Source organism: Muscardinus avellanarius, assembly GCF_963383645.1.
Source record: "Muscardinus avellanarius genome assembly, chromosome: 13".
Taxonomy (NCBI): Eukaryota; Metazoa; Chordata; class Mammalia; order Rodentia; family Gliridae; genus Muscardinus; species Muscardinus avellanarius.
Window position 1 is genome coordinate 940,947 of NC_137799.1, and position 18,092 is coordinate 959,038.

The following is an 18,092-nucleotide window of genomic DNA, read 5'->3' on the forward strand; positions in this document are numbered from 1 at the left end:
ACAACAACAAATTAAATAAAACAGGTCTGGGGTGTAACTCAGAGGTAGGATTCCCCTGGGTTTAATCCCCAGTAACACACACAGCTATGGGTTTCCCAGAGATGTGGAAGTGACAGGACCCCCCAAATATGCAGAACTTTAAAATTTGTCCTTCTCCACGTGTCCTTTCTATCCACTGCCTTTATTCCTTCTACCTCAGGAAAAGACTAGAAGAAACCTCAAAGATGAACTCGGGAAGGGCGCAGGACCACAGGTCTTCCACTGCAGAAGGGACCGGGCGCGTGCCCGCAGAAGGTGCGCCGGGCGTGCGGCTCCGGCCTGGGGGCCCACGCTCCGCGGGCGCACGCTCCGCCGCGGGGCTGCCTTCCAGGAACTAGCGGTTCTCCCGGCCCGGCTCCCCCCAGCGGCGAACTTGGGGGAGCTGCCCGGGGCCCGCCTCTCCCCGGACTGGGCCAGCGACTCGAGGCAGGACCTGGTTTCCCTCCGGGCGCAGGTGCCAGCCTCTTAACCTGGCCCCATCGGGCGGCGCAGAGACACAACTGCGCAGGCGCGGGAGGACGCAGGCGCAGTGACGTGTTCGGCGCGTTTCCGGCGTGAGCGACTTTAGAGGGCGCGGCGCGTCCCGGGCGTAGTACGCATGCGCGCGCGGGGCGGCGCGCGGCGCGCCGGCGGGGCGAGTCGCCGTTTGGCGGGGCGCGTGCGCACTGGAGTGCGCGGCCATGGGCGGGGCGTGGGCCGCTCTGCCATGGCTGCGCGTCGTGCGCTCCGGACTCGGGCTTCCTGACACCGCCAGCCGACCGCGCCTCGCCGGCCGCCGCCGTCACCATGTACCCGCCGCCGCCGCCGGCGCCTCACCGGGACTTCATCTCGGTGACGCTGAGCCTGGGCGAGAGCTACGACAACAGCAAGAGCCGGCGGCGGCGCTCGTGGTGGAGGGTGAGGCGCGGGTCGCGGCGGCGCAGCCGGGAGGGAGGCGCTCGCCGCGGGGCGAGCCTCGGCTCTGCCGGCCTCCGCGGGAGGCTCCGGGGCCCTCCGGGGCGCCTGCGGCGAGTCCAGGCGGCCGCGGGCCGAGGGGCAGGTGGGCACGGCGGGGCCCCGAAGCGTCCCCGCGCCGCTCTAGTTCAGCGCGCGCCGCGTTAGGTCACCCGCGGCGTCACCCCAGCCGGGCAGACCCTGCCCGCAGGGAGCTTCTCCGCACCCACACCACTGCGCCCGGCCGCGGGGCGCTCCGTCGCTCCCTGCCCTCAGGAGCCTGTGCTGACAGCGGAGGAGCTGCGCGGCTGCCACGTTTTCACTGAGAAATGTTCTCTCCTTTCCTTAGAAATGGAAGCAGCTGTCGAGGTTACAGCGATACATGGTTCTCTTTCTCTTGGCCTTTCTGATTCTCTGTGGATTCCTGTCCTACCTCTACATGGCCAGTCAATGGAAAGGTACTAGAAACACCACTGGGACCAGGGCATACGTCGGCAGGAGGCAGGTGCAGCCTACTTTCCACGGCTCCGGGAAGTGTATATGGTTACAGACTGGCCAGGGATGCAGAGGAGGAGCTCAGGGGTGCTGGGTGTGACCAGCTGCGGAGCCGCGCCCCGTTGATGCCGGCCTGGCCGTCTGCGCTCCAGGTGTTCGGTGTTAACACTGCTCCCTCTGGCCTTTCTCGGGAACATCAGTTTTGAGCTTCAACAGTTGTAATTCCGTTAGTTTCCTAGTACTCGTTCCTGAGGGTTTGGAAAAGGCCAGCAGACTTTTGGTGAAGAGGTAGAGAATCCAGAAGCTTTAAGAGCTTCACTATGATGTGTGACTACAGTGACCCATAAAAATACACTTAAAAGAAAGAAGCTGGGTGTGGTGGTGGACACCTGCAATCCCAGTACTTGGGAGGCCAAAGCAGGCGGACTGCAGGTTTTAGACCAGCCTCGGCATCTTAGCAACCCCCTCAGCAACCTAGTGAGACCCCGGTTCAAATTAAAAAATAAAAAGCTGGGTGTTGTGTGCACACTTGTGATCCCAGTACTTGGGAGGTTGAGGTGGGAAGACCAAAGGTACCCGGCCAGCCTGTTACTTAGGCCCTTCCGAACTTAGTGAGACCTTGTTTCAAAGAATAAAATAGGGGTAGGGGTGTAGCTCAGAGGTATAATGTCCATGGGTCCAATCCCTGGTGCTACAAAAAAAAAAGGAAAAAAGCTTGAGAATCTAGAGACTCTCTTAGAGCTTCTCTAAGACTACAGCTCTCGGGAAGGCGTAGATCATGCAAACACATTGCCTGCTTGCCACCATGCTGTGCTTTCTGGAATGAGCACTATTAAAAGGGGTTTGTGCTGTGTATAAGGACACACTACCCTGTGCTTTGAAAAAGGTTTGATTCAGCCAAGTGTGGCGCACACTTATAATTCTGGTACTCGGGAGTCTGAGATAGGAGGATCGCAGCCGGCCTCACCTACTTAAGCCCTCCGCAACTTAGTGAGACCCATTTTTGTTTTGTTTTTTTAAATCCAAGGGCATTCTACCTCTGAGCTACATCCCCAGCCCTATTTTTTATTTATTTTTTTTTTTTATTGGGGTGGGACCCAGGGGCTTTTCTCCTACGGGCTATACTCCCAGACCTATTTCATATTTTATTTGGAAACAGTGTCTCACTAAGTTGCTAAGAGCCTCACTAAGTAGCTGAAGCGATCCTCCTGTCTCAGCCTCCCAAGCGCGGGAGTTACAAGTGTGCAGGTCTCACTAAGTTGTTTGAAACAGGGTCTCACTAAGTTGTGAAGGGCCTTACTAAGTAACTGAGGCTGGCCGCAAACCTGCGATCCTTTTGTCTCAGCCTCCAAAGTGTTGGTATTATAAGTGTGTGCCACCATGCCTGCCTGAGACCCTGTTTTGAACTAAAGAATTTTAAAAACATAGGACTGGAGCCGGGCGTGGTGGCGCACGCTTGTAATCCCCGCGCTTGGGAGGCTGAGACAGGAGGATCGCACAGGTTCGAAGCCAGCCTCAGCTACTTTGTGAGGCTCTCAGCAACTTAGTGAGACCCTGTTTCCAAATAAAATATAAAATAGGTCTGGGAGCATAGCCCAGAGGTAGAAAGCCTTTGGGTTCCAACCCCAGTACCATACCAAAAAAAAAAAAAAAAAAAAAACAAACAGGACTGGGAGTTTAGCTTGGAGGTAAAATGCCCCTGGATTCAATCTCCAGTACCTAAAATAAAATAAAATATGGCTGGAGGTGTAGCTTGGAGGTAGAATTTCCCTGGGTTCCAGCCCAGTACCGGAGGGAAAAAAAAGCTTCAATTCCCTTTGGTTCTCACATTCAGTGATTTCTCAGAGATCTCCCTGTTCTGTCACACCTGTCTAGATGTTTCTAATAGAGCGGTTTAAGTCTCTTCGGCTTGTGGTATAGTTGAAGTAAAGGATTCCCTCCTGCAGCTCCAAGTGGCAGGTTCACAGAAGAGGAGAAGGCGAGGCTGGAAGCCCCTGGGTTGGAGCCAGCAAAGCCGCCTGTCTTACCAGCTCCTGAGAAGGCGGACGGCAAGCCAGACTTCCCCAAGGTACTGCCTCAGGTACTTCCAGTAAACATCACCTGGAATTGTCAGTGGGGTCTGTTCCAGAGCATTCTAAGCTAGTTAAGAACCGTGTCAAGCAGGCCGAGAATTGCTCTTCCTACCCCGCTTTTCCGTTTTCTCCTGTGCTCACCCATTCCAGGCTGGTTTCATGTTAGGTGGGGAAAGGAAGAAGCGTCCTCTTCCTTCAGTCCCTAGCCCACTGGGTCGGCCCCTGCGTTAGTTGTTGACTGTACAGCAGTGAGGAAAGGAGACCTGTCCTTTTCCTTGATGAGCCACAGGCTGATAGGCGAGGCCGGTGGACAGATGGCCACAAACACACCAGGTAGGTGGCGCGTCTCGCGCACCCTGCGTGGGAAGGAGCAGTGGTGTAGGGACAGAGCGGACAGGTCCTGGGCGGTCTCGGCCATGGTGAGCTGGGCAGGCCGGTGAGCGAGTGAGGCTATCCAAGCAAGGAGGAACTTGGTGTGTTCCGGGACCCAAGGGGTATGTGCAAGCCTGGGGGTTTCTCTCCGCAGGCCAGGGACAGCTCAGCTGGGGCTGTGTCCCCTAGGCTGGCTGTGAATACTGTAGGCCCCAGAAGATGCGGTGCTGGCCCCCCAGGAGAGGGGGCAAGAGGCGGGGGAAGGCAGAGCCATGCTTTGCCCGAGGAAGCCCAGCTAGAGGAAGGCTCCTCAGGGCTGGGCATGGGGTGGGGAGCAGGGGTGTCCAGCAGAGGGATGGTGTGGGCTGCGCAGGAACTGGTCTGGGCTGCCGCTCTCTGTTTGGCTGTTCTGTTGGTGCCAGGAGGCAGGGTTGGAGCCATCATAGGTAGGTTGCGCCAGGAGAGGCAGGTCTGGGGAGCCCTCAGCTGTGTGCCGTCTCCAAGGGGCATGGGAAGGGCCAGGTCTTGGCCAGCGCTGAGAAGTTGGAGTGGGGAGGTGGAGTGCAGTGATGGTCAGAAGAGGAAGAGAACTGCAAGGTGACCGGCAGTAAGAGACAGTTGAGGCTGGAGCGGCGCCCGCTTAGGCCTTGGGTGCCATCACTGCTGTCCACAGCCACAGTGTGCCCAGCAGCTGTGCAGGGTCTCAGGGGCTTCCCTAGGCAGAGCAGGTGGCAGTTGCACAGGCAGGAAGCCCTTCCTGATGGCTGCCTGAGGCGCTCCCTGCCAAGACCTGCACATGGGTGGGAGGTGGAGCTCCTCACCAGGACGCAGGCGTGGTGGGTGTTGGCCTTGGGGCTGGGGTGCGTTCACCTAGATTGGGTCGGTCGAGTTTTTCTGCCTAAAGTATGTTACAACTGCTAGATGCTCGATAGAGAGGTGACCGGAAGTGCGGCAGAGCAGGAGGAAGCCACTACCAGTTGGCAGGCCCATGGCCGCCTCTGAAAAGTGGCATTGGTGGGGCCGCGGAGTGTCTGGTCAGGCTGGGAGGGGCAGTGGCCAGGGACAGGCCAGTAGGATGGCTGTGCTTGTGTTTGGGGCCCCTCTACACAGCTTTGGACGGGCGAGCTTCGTCTCAGACAAGGCTTATGTTCATGGTGTGAAGCCCGGTGTCCTCCCCTCCCTTGATTTCTTATTTGTATCTTGAATCTCATAGCCAGAGTGGCTCCGCCAAATACACATGTATTATGCAGCTCAAGTGTTCCCTAAGCCTGTGTCTAGTGGCCAGCAGGGGCCGGGGCAGCTCATGATGGCCATCTGGGAGCCTCGCATGCACTCGGGGACAGGCTCTTAGAAGCCTTGTGGACTCATCACCTGCCCAGCCTCTCTCGAAGGCCTGGCAGAGAGGGGCAAGGTGTTCACCACATAACCCTTTTCTCCTAACATTTACGATGTTACAAGTGCTTAGGAGAGAAAACTGGAACATTGAAAAATGTATAAAGGGAGACTGGGTGTAGTGGCAGTGTGCTTGTAATCCCTTGACTGGGGAGGCTCATAGGAGGATGGCAGGTTTGAGGACAGTCTCAGCAAGTAATGAGACTCTTATCAACCTAGTGAGACCCTGTTTCCAAATAAAAATAAAGTAGATCTGGGGCTGTACTTTGGAGGTAGAATGCCCCTGGGCTCAATCCCAGTGTTTGTGGGGGGTACAAAGGGAAAAAACCCACTCACTTCACCCTACCCAGGGAAACTTTTAAAACATTCAGTGTTGCTGGGCGTGGTGGTGCATGCTTGTAATCCCCGTGCTTGGAAGGCTGAGACAGGAGGATCGCACAAGTTCAAAGCCAGCCTCCGCTACTTAGTGAGGCTCTCAGCAACTTAGTGAGACCCTGTTTCCAAATAAAAATATAAAATAGGTCTGGGAGTATAGCCCAGAGGTAGAAAACCCCTGAGTTCCACCCTCAGTACCACCAAAATAATAATAATAATGCATTCAGTGTATTGTCTTAATAGTTTTACTTGGATATACATTTGCGTGTACAGTAATTAAGGGTTTGGTGTCTGTGTGGGTTTATATCCTGGATGTTTGGTGTACATTATGAGAACATCCATCATGGATTTGAGTGTGTTGGGGGGCGCTGGGGTTTGAACCCAGGGACATTCTACCTCTGAGCTGTACCCCAGCCCTATTTTATTTTTTATTTTGAAGCAGGTTCTCATTAAGTTGCAGAGGGCATTGTGAGGTTTCTGGGTCTGGCTGCGAACCTACCACCCTCCTGTTTCAGCCTCCCAAGTTCTGGGATTCCAGGCGGGTGCCACCACGCTGACTCCATTGTGTAACTGTTATAGCTGAATTTCTCTTGGCAGAGATATGTCATAGTTTACTAAGCTCTTTGTCTGTCGAGAATCCTTTCATCACTTGTGAATAAAGCCAAGGATGGGATTCTGCCTGTTGCTATGGGTACACAGACCAGTGTTGGAAGGCCCACTTGAGCCTGTCGATGGGCTGCCTGTGCGTGGGGCAGGGCCAGGCCTCTGCGTCCCCCAGATATGCCCCTTATGATGACCTCGTGCTCTTCTGCATGTCTCAGCAGCTGCTGCTTCCCTGTCTCCCACCCACGGGGTCCTCACCCTTCCTACCCTTTAGGAGCTGTGACGATTTTAACTCTCCACCAGGGCTTTCACCTCTCTGTTCAGGCCTGTCCTAGTCAGTCCGGTGTGTGCCCAAGCTGCTGAGGGGCATGTCTCCTGAATCTAGACTGTTTGAAAATGAAAATAATTACCAGCAGAGTGGCACATGCCTATAATCACAGTACCTGGGAGGTTGAAATAGGAGGATCTCAGGTTCGAGGTCAGCCTCAGCAATTTATCAAGACTCTCTGCAACTTAGTGAGACTCTTTCAAAATAAAAAGTCCTGGGTTTGTAGCTTGGAGGTAGAATGCTCCTGATTTCAATCCCCAGTACCAAGAAAAGAAAAGAAAGGAGAGAATGAAAGCCTTCCCATGGTTGGGTGGAACACGCCAGTCCGCTGTGCCCCAGGGGTGGCTGCGTGAGGGGTTGTCCTGGATCCGTGGAGAAGACGGCCGACAGGCAGGCGACGTGTTCTCATGTGGACTTTTGTTTTTGTTCAGAAGTCTCGAAAGTATTTCCGGCGGGGACCACCTTTCCTGCAGATCAGGGCCCCCAACATAGACTCCAAGGAGGGGAAGCAGGAGGTGGCCATGGGGGGCACTCGCCAGGAAGAAAGTGCACAGCGGACGGTCATCAGGTGAGGGCCAGCCAGGGGTGCGCCTGCCGCGGACTGGTGTGATGCTGGCCTGCTTTGGTGTGTTTGGTGCCCTTCCCACCTCAGACAGGCAGTGTATGTCGTGCGAGTGTCTTCATAAGCTCTGGTTACACAGTCCAGTTCTCAAGACTGCAGTCTGGTCAGAGCTACAGAGGTCTGTGACCCTGCTCATGGTACGCAGTACTGTCGGGGAACAAGGCTGTTTTCAGGAGCAGGTAGGAGGGCGCAGGAGGGGACAGGTAAAGACGCGAGTGAGACTTGGCCTTTCCTCCTGTGGCAGGGCGCTGAGGGTGCGGGGAGCTGCTCAGCAGATGCCCTCTTCCTGGCTCCCAGGCCCCAGGGCAGACACCTGCCTGCTGGCCCAGTGTCCACTGCAGGCCACAGAGGCCCCCATGCGGTTGTGGGGTGTGGAGGGTGGTGGACCCGGAGCTGCTGCTCAGGCCGACCGCTCTCCCTTCTCCCTGAAGTTGGCGCGGAGCAGTGATTGAGCCTGAGCAGGGCACTGAGCTGTCTTCGAGAAGAGCAGAATCCCCCACCAGGCCATCCTCATTGATGCAGAAAGAGCCAGGTGAGGCCCCGCCCCGCCCCGCCTACCCAGAGGCTGGTTGGGTGCTCTGCCTCCAGGCTCTGGCCCTGCCACCCCACACCCTCAACACCCAGCCCCAGCTCCTCGGGTCTGTGCTTCTTCCAGCTCTGGGGACAGCCCGTGGCTTCTCGATGGCCTGGCTCCCTTCTGAGCGCTCTGCGGCAGGAGGGGAGCTCTGTTTGAGGAGTTTGAGTTTGCGGCTCTGGGTGGGCCAGCTTGCACCTGGGGACACGGCTGTCCTTGGTGGGCCCTGGAGTCTTGGCCTGCCCGCTGTGGCCTGCTGGTGCTGGCTGCACTCCACTCGGCTCTCCGCAGGCCTGTCCCCTCCCGTCCTCACCATGCTCTTCCTGGCATAGGGCGCCTTCGTACTTTTATTCTGCATGTTGAGGGCCAGGCGGGGCAGCCATGCTCTGGCCTCAGCAGGGGCCTTGGCACTACTGGGAGGGAGGCGGCTGTGCACACCGCCCAGTTGGGAGGAGAGGCTGCCAGGGAAGGCCCTGGGGGTCCGGGCCCCTGGCTCAGGACCTGCCTGTCACTGTCTGCCCTGTCCGGTCTCATCTCCGCCTCTGTGCTGCAGGCTTCGGAGCCCAGACCCTGCTTGTCTGCTGCTTCAACTGCGTCAAGGATGCTGTCCTGTGTCTGTCCGGGGGGTGGTGTGGGTGCTGCCCTGGCCTTGAAGGGACCCTGTGCCCCAAAGAGACGTGTGTGCCAGCCTGCAGTGGGCTGGACGCCTGTGCTGTCCAGTGAGGCCTCGAGTCTTGGCCCTTGCTCCTGCTCCTGGCCCGGGTCTCTCCGCCTCCCTCACGCGGGTTCCTGACGGGCTCTGCCTGGATGGGTCCCATCACCCTGACAGCAGTACGGCGCCCCCACGGCCCACATCCACTCCTCTTCCAGTGCCCCCGAACGAGCGCCAGGAGGGGGTGATTGAGGCCTTCCTCCATGCCTGGAAGGGGTACCGCAAGTTTGCTTGGGGCCACGACGAGCTGAAGCCCGTGTCCAAGTCCTTCGGCGAGTGGTTTGGCCTGGGCCTCACCCTGATCGATGCCTTGGACACCATGTGGATCTTGGGCCTGAAGAACGGTAAGGGCTCGCTCCTGGAGCCTGTCGCCCGGGGGTGAACGCTCCCGCCCGGCCGTCCTCAACCTCCCTGTTCCTGGGGAGTGGCATTGCCTGGCGAGTGCAGGCCCACTTGCAACATCTGTCCCCTTGCTGCCTGGCAGTGGCGGGCTGACGCTGGGGAGGGACTTGAGGTCTGCAGCCCTGCTCGCCCCGGATCCTCCTCCTGCCTCGTGGACCCGGCTCCGCAGGTGTCTCAGTTGATGGTCTGAAGCACTGCCAGCTGCTCTGACTCTTGAGCTCCTTGCTCACAGGGTGCTGCGTCTCAGCCCCGGTGGAACGTTTGTGCTCTTCAGGGCTGCCTCTGCGCCTGGCCGCTCCGGGTCTGCTCCAGAAGGCATCTGATGCCTCTGTCAGGGAGGACTGCACATCTGCAACCCATAACCTTTACTCTTTTATGTCACAGAATTTAAAGAAGCCAGGAAGTGGGTGTCAGAGAAGTTAGACTTTGAGAAAGATGTGGAAGTCAACCTGTTTGAGAGTACCATCCGCATCCTGGGGGGTCTTCTGAGCGCCTACCACCTGTCAGGGGACAGCCTCTTCCTGGACAAAGCTGTGAGTACCTCTCAGCACAAGCTGCACTGCCGTGGACCGGGGACAGCTCTGAGCCCTCGTTGCCTGGGTCAGGGCTCATGAAAGCTGCTCGCTCCTGCGCCTGTCTCCTTGGGGTGAGCTGGTGTGGGGCCTCTGTCCCCGCAGTGCCTCACAGAAGCCTCAGCGCCCCCTCCTGGGCCTTATTTCTGCTGCTGTGTTGGCATTGGGAAGCCAGCAAGCCGTCTCTCTCCACGTGGGTGGAAGGGGGTGACAGTCAGTCTGAAACGTGAAAGGCTCTCTGACCTGGAACCTTGATTCTCTGCTCTTACGCTAGAAAGATTTTGGAAGCCGCCTAATGCCTGCCTTCACGTCACCCTCCAAGATTCCGTACTCTGATGTCAACATCGGCACTGGAGTGGCCCGCCCTCCCCGGTGGACCTCAGATAGCACAGTGTCCGAGGTGACAAGCATTCAGCTGGAGTTCCGCGAGCTGTCTCGTCTCACAGGAATTAAGGAATTCCAGGTGAAGGGTGGTTTCTGCTGGAGCCGCAAGAGCAGTGTGGGGGTTGATTGCTCTCACTGTGGGGTGTGTGCGTGCGTGCGCACTTGCATCTCAGAGTACGTGAACTTTGCAGTCGTAACTTTTTTTCCCTGTGGTCCTGGGGATGGAACCCAGGGCCTTCTACCTCTGGGCTACACTCCCAGACCTGTTTTATCTTTTATTTGGAAACGATCTCACTAGGTTTCTGAGAGCCTAAGTAGCTGAGGCTGGCTACAAACCTGCAGTCCTCCTGTCTCAGCCTCCCAAGTACTGGGATGACAAGTGTGCCCACCATGGCTCAGTCTTAACCATTTCTAAGCGTGTTGTTTGTCAGTACATCTTAATGCTGTGTGACCGTCGCTGTCATCCGTCTCCTCCGTAGCTGTCTTCATCTTGTGAAGAAGGTGCTGGCATGCAGCCTGGGCGGCCCGGGCTGCCTGTGTGAGGGCCCCTGGGAGCGTGAGCTGGCACCAGGTGGTGCGGCTGTGCAGGTGTGCCGTGCCCTCGGTAACCGGCATCTCCTGCAGCGTCATGCAGGATCTCCTTCCTCCGTGGCACGCTGCCCCATGCTGCCCTTGTGCTCAGGGGCCTCGTTTCCCTGGTCCCCTCTTCTGTCGCTGCACACGTGGGTTGCTTGCAGGTCCAGCTCTGTTAGTGCTGCTGGGAGCAGGATGTGCAGGTGGCTCTCCTCGCTCACTTTCAGTTCTTTGAGCTTTGCCTGGAACTGGGTTGCTGGGTTAGGTAGTAGTTGTGGTGTTTTTGGAGAGTCCCCTGCGCTGCGCGGCTCTGCCTCTGTACCAGCACCTGCTCTGCGTCCTCACCAGCACATCGCTCTCTCTGGGCACGGTGGCGCACGCCTGAGAGCCCAGCACTTGGGAGGCTGAAACAGGAGGATCGCAGGTTTGAGGACAGCTTCAGCAATTTAGGCCCTCAGCAACTTAGCAAGACCCTGTTTCCAGAGCCGGGCGTGGTGGCACATGCTTGTAATCTCAGCATTTTGGGAGGCTGAGACCGGAGGATCGCAGTTCGTGGACAGCCTCAGCTACTTGGTGAGACCCTTTGCAACTCAGTGAAACCCGGTTTCAAAATAAAGAATAAAAAATAGGGCAGGGGGTATAGCTCAGAGGTTGAATGCCCCTGGATTCCATCCCCAGTACCTTCCCCTACACACAAAAAAAATATGGGATAGAACCCAGGGACATTTCTGCTTACCTCTGAGCTACACACCAGCACTTTTTTTTTTTTTTTTTTTTTTTTTTTTGTGGTACTGGAGATGGAACCCAGGGGCTTTTCTACCCCCGGGCTACAGCCCTCCTCTTTTTTTTTTTGCAGGTTTGGGGATGGAACCCAGGGGCATTTGACCTCTGAACTACACCCTCTGCCCTATTTTTTACTCTTTATTTTGAAACAGGGTCTCACTAAGTTGCAGAGGGCCTCACTAAGTAGCTGAGTAGCTGAGGCTGTCCACGAACTGCAATCCCCTGGTCTCAGCCTCCCGAATGCTGGGATTACACGCATGTGCCACCACACCCAGCTAGCCCCTCTCTATTTATTTATTTATTTATTTATTTATTTATTTATTTATTTATTTTGCGGGACTGGGGATGAAACCCAGGGGCATTTGAACTCCAAGCTACAGCCCCTGCCCTATTTTTTAATTCTTTATTTTGAAACTGGGTCTCACTGAGTTGCAGAGGGCCTCACTAAGTAGCTGAGGCTGTCCGCAAATCGCAATCCTCCGGTCTCAGCCTCCCAAATGCTGGAATTACAAGCGTGTGCCACCACGCCCGGCTCCCTCTCTATTTTATATTTTATTTGGAAATAGGGTCTTACTAAGTTACTGAGAGCCACACTAAATGGCTGAGGCTGGCTTCAAACCCGTGCAATCCTCCTGTCTCAGCCTCCCAAGTACTGGGATTACAAGTGTGCACCACCACACCTGGCTCACACCTTTTTTGTTTTGTTTTAGGTACTAGGGATTGAACCCAGGGATATTCCACCTCTGAGCTACATCCCCAGCCCTATTTTTTATTCTTTATTTTTAAACAGGGTCTCACTAAATTGTGGAAAGCCTTACTAAGTAGCTGAGGCTGGCTGTGAACCTGTGATCGTCCTGTCTCAGCCTCCCAAGTACTGGGATGACAAGCATGCACCACCATGCCTGGCTCCTATTTCATTTTTTATTTGAAAAGAGATCTCACTAAGTTGTGGAGGACCTCACAAGTTGCAGAGGCTCGCTGTGAACCTGCGATCCTCCTATCTCAGCCTCTCAAGTACTGGGATTCCAGACATTTGTCACCACACATGGCTTTATTTTTAATTTTTTTAATCTTTTTTTTTTTTTTTTTTTTTTTTGCAATACTGGGGATGGAATCCAGGGCCATTCTACCTCCAAGTTACACCCTTTATTCTGAAACAGGGTCTCACTGAGTTGCAGAGGGCCTCACTCAGTACCTGAGGCTGTCTGTGAACTTGGATCCTCCTGTCTCCGCCTCCCAAGTGCTGGGATTGCAAGCGTGCGCCACCACGCCTGGCATTATTTTTTATTTTGAAACAGGGTCTCGCTAAGTTGAAGAGTCTCACTATATTCTGAGGCTGCTCTGGAATCTGCCATCCTCCTGTGTCAGCCTCCCAAGTGCTGGGATTGCAGGCGTGCACCACCACACCAGGCAACGTCGAGCATCTTTTCTTGTGCTTATTGGCCATTTATATTTCTTCTCCAGAGAAATGTGTGTCTGAGTTCTTGGCACATCTCCTTCATTTTTTGTGCTGGGAATAGAACCCAGAGGCCTTCTATCTCTGGACTACACCCAACCCTATTTTATTTTTTATTTTGAAGCAAGTTCCTACTAAATTGCGGGGGGTCCCCACCAAGTTGCTGAAACTAGCCGCAAACCTGTGACCCTCCTGTCTCCCAAGTACTGGAATTACAAGCGTGCACCCACCATGCGTGGCTGGTTATTTGCTTATTACTTAAAGATTTCCATACACATTCTGGATGTTAATTCTTTGTCAGATACACGATCTTAAAATATTTTCAGCTAGGCTTGATGATGTGTGCACACACATTTGTTCCCTCCCATTTGCTGATTGCCTTTTTTTTTTTTTTTTGGCTTATTAATTATTTTTGCAGGTCTGGGTATGGAACCCAGGGGCATTCTACCTCCGAGCTTACTCCCAGCCCTATTTTTTATTCTCTATTTTGAAACTGGGTCTCACTGATTTGCAAAGGGCCTCACTAAGTAGCTGAGTCTGTCCTCAAACTGCAGTCCTCCTGTCTCAGCCTCCCAAATGCTGTGATTACAAGCGTGCATCACCACACCCGGCTTTATTTATTAATTGGCTTTTGATACTGAAGTTTGATCCAGATGGATTCTACCTTCAAGCTACACTCCCAGCCCTACTTTTTTATTTATTTATTTATCTATTTATTTATTTTGCGGTACTGGAGATGGAACCCAGAGGCTTTCTACCTCTGAGCTACACCCCAGCCCTATATATCATTCTTTATTTTGACACAGGGTCTCACTGAGTAGCTGGGGCTGGCCGGATCCTGTGATCCTCCTGTCTTAGCCTCCCTAGTACTGGGATCCCAGGCATGAGCCGCAGCGGTGTCAGGTTCTGACCAGCCGGTGGTGGCGTGGCTCTGCACTTGGCTGGCTTGGCGTGTCCTATCAGCGGGTGTGTGCGGCGCCCCGTCCTCACGGTCTAGAACAGACGCCCGGTTGTGGCGCGTCCTCTGGTTGACAGTTCCCGGCTTAAGGCCGAGGGCTCGCCGCTGAGGAGCCGTGCGTCAGTGCTCACCAGTTGGTTTTCAGTTCTCTTCCCTGTGCTGTCTTGGCTAAGGCCAGCTCCTGGGATGTTAGAAAGTGCGCGCTCTCCTCCAGCTTGAGGGAGCTCGCGAGGGCCGCCTGCAGCGCACCCGCTCTCCTTGGTGCTGCAGAAGGCCGTGGAGGAGGTGATGAGGCACGTCCACTCTCTGTCCGGGAAGAAGGATGGCTTGGTGCCCATGTTCATCAACACGCAGAGCGGCCACTTCACCCACCTGGGCATGTTCACCTTGGGCGCCAGGGCAGACAGCTACTACGAGTACCTGCTGAAGCAGTGGATCCAGGGCGGGAAGAAGGAGACACAGTAAGCCTGTTTCTGCCGCCTTTGACATGGGTGCCCGCCGGGCAGGAGCTCAGGCTTGGACTGTATGTGCATCTTGTCCCCCGGCAGGGCCAGGCCTGCAGTCCTGATGTGCAGCGCTGGTTGAGCTCAGCGTTGTGCCTGGTCCTGCACCCAGGAGGAGGCCAGCGCTCCGGCTGCGCAGAGTAAGCACATGTGCTGGTTCACAGGTTGCTGAACGACTACCTTGAAGCCATAAACGGAGTGAAAACACACCTGCTGCGGCGCTCAGAGCCCAACAAGCTCACCTTCATCGGGGAACTCACCCACGGCCGCTTCAATGCCAAGATGGTGAGTCGCAGGGGGGCTGGCAGGTCCTTTGGGAAGCAGCTCCTTGAGGCTCCCGTCTGAGGGAACAAGGAGCCAGGTGTGGTGGTGCATGCTTGTAACTCAGGACTTGGGCCCGAGAGGGGAGGATCGCAGGTTTGAGGCCAGCGTCAGCAACCTAGTGAGGTCCTCTGCAACTTATCTCTGTTTCAAATAAAATAATAAAGTAGGACTGGGGATATAGCTCAGAGGTAGAATGCTCCTGGGTTCAGTCCTCATTGTCACCCCCCAAAAAAACAAGGGAGTCCTGGCACAGCGAAGTGAGCCACGTCACAGGCAGCCCTTTGCTGTGGCCGGCCCATCCCCAAGCAGCGCCCTGTAGGCCTTCCTTGGATACCGATGCGCGCAGGTCTTCAGTGGTGCTTGTGGCCATGTTGACGAGCCGTGAGGTCTGAGTCAGCCTGGCTCCTGGCAGGAGTCTGTGCTTGAGGTTCTCCCAGGTCCTAGGCAGAAGCGCCTGGCCTGGCCAGGCGTGGGCTGTGCACCTGTAACCCCAGCACTTGGGGCTGAGGCAGGAGGACTGCAGGTTTGAACATAGCCTTAGCAAGTCCTGAGACTCCATCAACCTGGTAAGCCCGTTCCAAATAAAGGGCTGCAGGTATAGCTCAGAGGTAGAATGAATGCCCCTGGGTCCAGTCCCCATTCCACCAAAAAAAAAAGTGCTCAGCCTGACCCTGCCGCCCTGTGGCTCCTGCGACCCCTTGCGGGACAGGTGCAGGCCTTTTTCCAGGACTGTGGGGTTCCTTTTCTCCTGGGGAGAGTGGAGGCAGAGCAATGGCCTCGGGGTGGGCCTGGGGCCAGCTGTGAGGAGACCTCTGATTCCAGGACCACCTGGTGTGCTTCCTGCCAGGGACGCTGGCTCTGGGCGTCCACCACGGCCTGCCTGCCGACCACATGCAGCTGGCCCGGGAGCTCATGGAGACCTGCTACCAGATGAACCGGCAGATGGAGACGGGTCTGAGCCCTGAGATCGCACACTTCAACCTGCACGCTACAGAGAACCACCGGGATGTGAAGGTCAAGGTGAGCCAGGCTGCGCTCGCAAGGGGTGGTGCTTGGCGGGGGCTGCCCTGAGCCTCTGCCCTGTCCCCAGCCGGCTGACAGGCACAACCTGCTGCGGCCCGAGACCGTGGAGAGCCTTTTCTACCTGTACCGCATCACCGAGGACCCCAAGTACCAGGACTGGGGCTGGGAGATCCTGCAGAGCTTCAACAAGCATGCGCGGGTGAGTGGCAGCAGACCCCTGTGGTGGTGGTGGGGGGTGAGCTGCCCGCAGACCCCGGCTGCGGTGGGGTGAGCTGCCAGCAAACCCCGGCTGTGGTGGCCTGATGCTCCGGGGCAGCCAGCTGGCTGCGGCGTGGGCGCTGGGGCCGGCTGCTGGGGTGAGCTGCCCAGCAAATCCTGGCTGCGGTGGCCTGCTGCTCCGGGGCAGCCAGCTGGCTGCGGCGTGGGCACTGGAGCCGGCTGCTGGCCCTTGAGCGGCCACATGCAGCCCCCAGCTGTCTTTCCCAGCACACAGGCACTTTCTGGGGTATCTGGAGGGGCTGCAGCTGCCTTGGGTGGCGGTCGCTGGGGTGCTTTCCCCTGAAACCTGCGCGGGGGCCGAGCGCACCGTGGCAGCCCGGTGCCTGGCAGGGCCTGGGTGTGGCTCCTGAGGCTGGCCCTGCACCAGGGGCCCGTGGCACCTGGTCTGTGTCACCCAGGCCTTGGCTCCCGCGCAGGTCCCCTCCGGTGGCTATTCTTCTATCAACAACGTCCAGAACCCCCTCAAGCCCGAGCCCCGGGACAAGATGGAGAGCTTCTTCTTGGGGGAGACTCTGAAGTACCTCTACCTGCTGTTCTCCAGTGACCGGAACCTGCTCAGCCTGGACACCTATGTGTTCAACACAGAGGCCCACCCCCTGCCCATCTGGACCCCTGCCTAGGGCAGCCGCTCTTGCCCAGGGCTGCGGAACGGCAGCAGTGGCCTTTTCGGGTCTGGGGTGTGTCCACAGCACAGTGTGGTGCCGGGCACACTGGCTCTGGGCTCCTGTCTCTGCTTCCGGCCAGGGTGCTATGGAGGGGTAAGAAGTCACACCGGGAGGTGTGGGGCTCAGGGTGGCCTGTCCACCAAGAACCTTCAGCCTATTCCTCAAGAAAATCAAATGACTCCCGTTCCAAAACCCAAACGTCCCTGTCGGCTGACCGCAGGGAGCTTCTAGCTGGTCACCTCCTCAGGCCACCGAGGACCCCAGCACCCACAGTGTCTAAAGAGAAGAGCTGACCCGGCGTGCTGGTGCTCGCCTGGCCACGTACTTGGGAGGCTGAGATGGAAGAGTCACAGATTCAAGGACAGCCTCAGCAATTTAGACCCTCAGCAACTTAGACACTATTTCAAGATGGAAAGAATGAAGTGGGGCTGGAGGTGTAGCTCAAGAAGTAACACGCCCTTGGGCTCAACCAAGCGCCCCACACAGAATCCACAAATAAACAGAGCTCTGAGCAGTCGCCAGGGCCAGTGAATGTCCCGACTCAGGGTCTGACTGGGCCGCTCGGGCCTGACTGTGGGTTTAGATGGCGGACTCGGGGATCTTCCCGGCTGCCCAGCAGGGTCATCGGGCTGCAGGGATGCAATTTCCTCTGGCACCCAGGCTGCCCCAACAGTGGGACTTTCCCATCGAGATAAAAGTCAGTTCCCCCACTGTGACGCCTCCGGTGTGTGCGCGGGGTCACTGGACTGGACCCGTGCTGGGCAGCAGCCCTCAGAGCTGTCCGGAGTCCTGAGCCCCTGCAGGTGGGCGAGCTTGGGGCAGAGAGGGCTGGCATCCTGGCCTGTACTGTTGCCTGTGGACCTTGGGGAGGTTTGTTCCTGCCTTGCACGAGTCCCCCCTCATGCCTGCTGGGGAGGTCCGTGTGGCTCGGGAATCTTGGCACCTGCCCTGCCCCCTTCTTAGAACAGGGTCTTTGTACCTTGGTACCCAAGATCCAGGGCACGGCAGTCCTCACCCTGCCAGCTGCAGTCCTGGGGTCCTTCACCCCGGAGGTCCTTGGAGATAACCCAGCCTGCCTCGGGGTCAAGCACTGGAGTGACTTGTGTTGTCTGTTCCGGAAGGCCCCCTTCCCAGGAAAGGCAGAGCCTGGCCACGGGCCTGTGTGCCACATGCCCTCTTGGTCCTCGCTGCCTCTGCAGCTCAGACTGCACGGTGGCAGGTGCCCTGTCCCAGGGACAGCCGGTGCCCTTGGGCTTCTCCACCAAGGGTTTTTAAGGAAGGGCCTAGCTGCGATGTGTTTCAGACCTCAACCCTGTCCACATGTCCACTGAGGACAGCCTGGAGGGAGTAGCTATCTCCCTGCTGTGTGGCCCCACCAGAAGCCCTGTGGTCAGTGAGCAGGGGACTGATCCCACCTCGGAGGTTGGGCTGTGTGGGCCTGAGCAGCCTTAAAAGTGCGTGCTATCGCCGGGTATGGTGGCGCATGCTTGTAATCCCCGCGCTTGGGAGGCGGAGACAGGAGGATCGCACTGGTTCGGAACCAGCCTCGCTGGCTTAAGAGACCCTGTTTCCAAATAAAAAACTAAAAAATAGGTCTGGGAGTGTAGCCCGGAGGTAGATGGGCTTCCAGGAACCCCAGTACCACCACCACCA

At 56.8% G+C, this 18,092-nt stretch overlaps 1 protein-coding gene across 1 annotated transcript; it reads left to right on the forward strand.

Annotated features, from left to right (window-relative positions):
- Positions 1–825: 825 nt before the first annotated feature.
- MAN1B1 (mannosidase alpha class 1B member 1) lies at positions 826–16,394 on the forward strand (the record flags this gene model as incomplete). Its single annotated transcript, XM_080709460.1, has 13 exons — positions 826–936; positions 1,322–1,430; positions 3,414–3,535; positions 7,041–7,177; positions 7,663–7,763; positions 8,676–8,861; positions 9,304–9,452; positions 9,766–9,954; positions 13,916–14,106; positions 14,313–14,433; positions 15,295–15,492; positions 15,563–15,694; positions 16,191–16,394. 13 exons carry the CDS (start codon positions 826–828, stop codon positions 16,392–16,394), a joined length of 1,950 nt encoding a protein of 649 aa, XP_080565586.1.
- Positions 16,395–18,092: the final 1,698 nt, after the last annotated feature.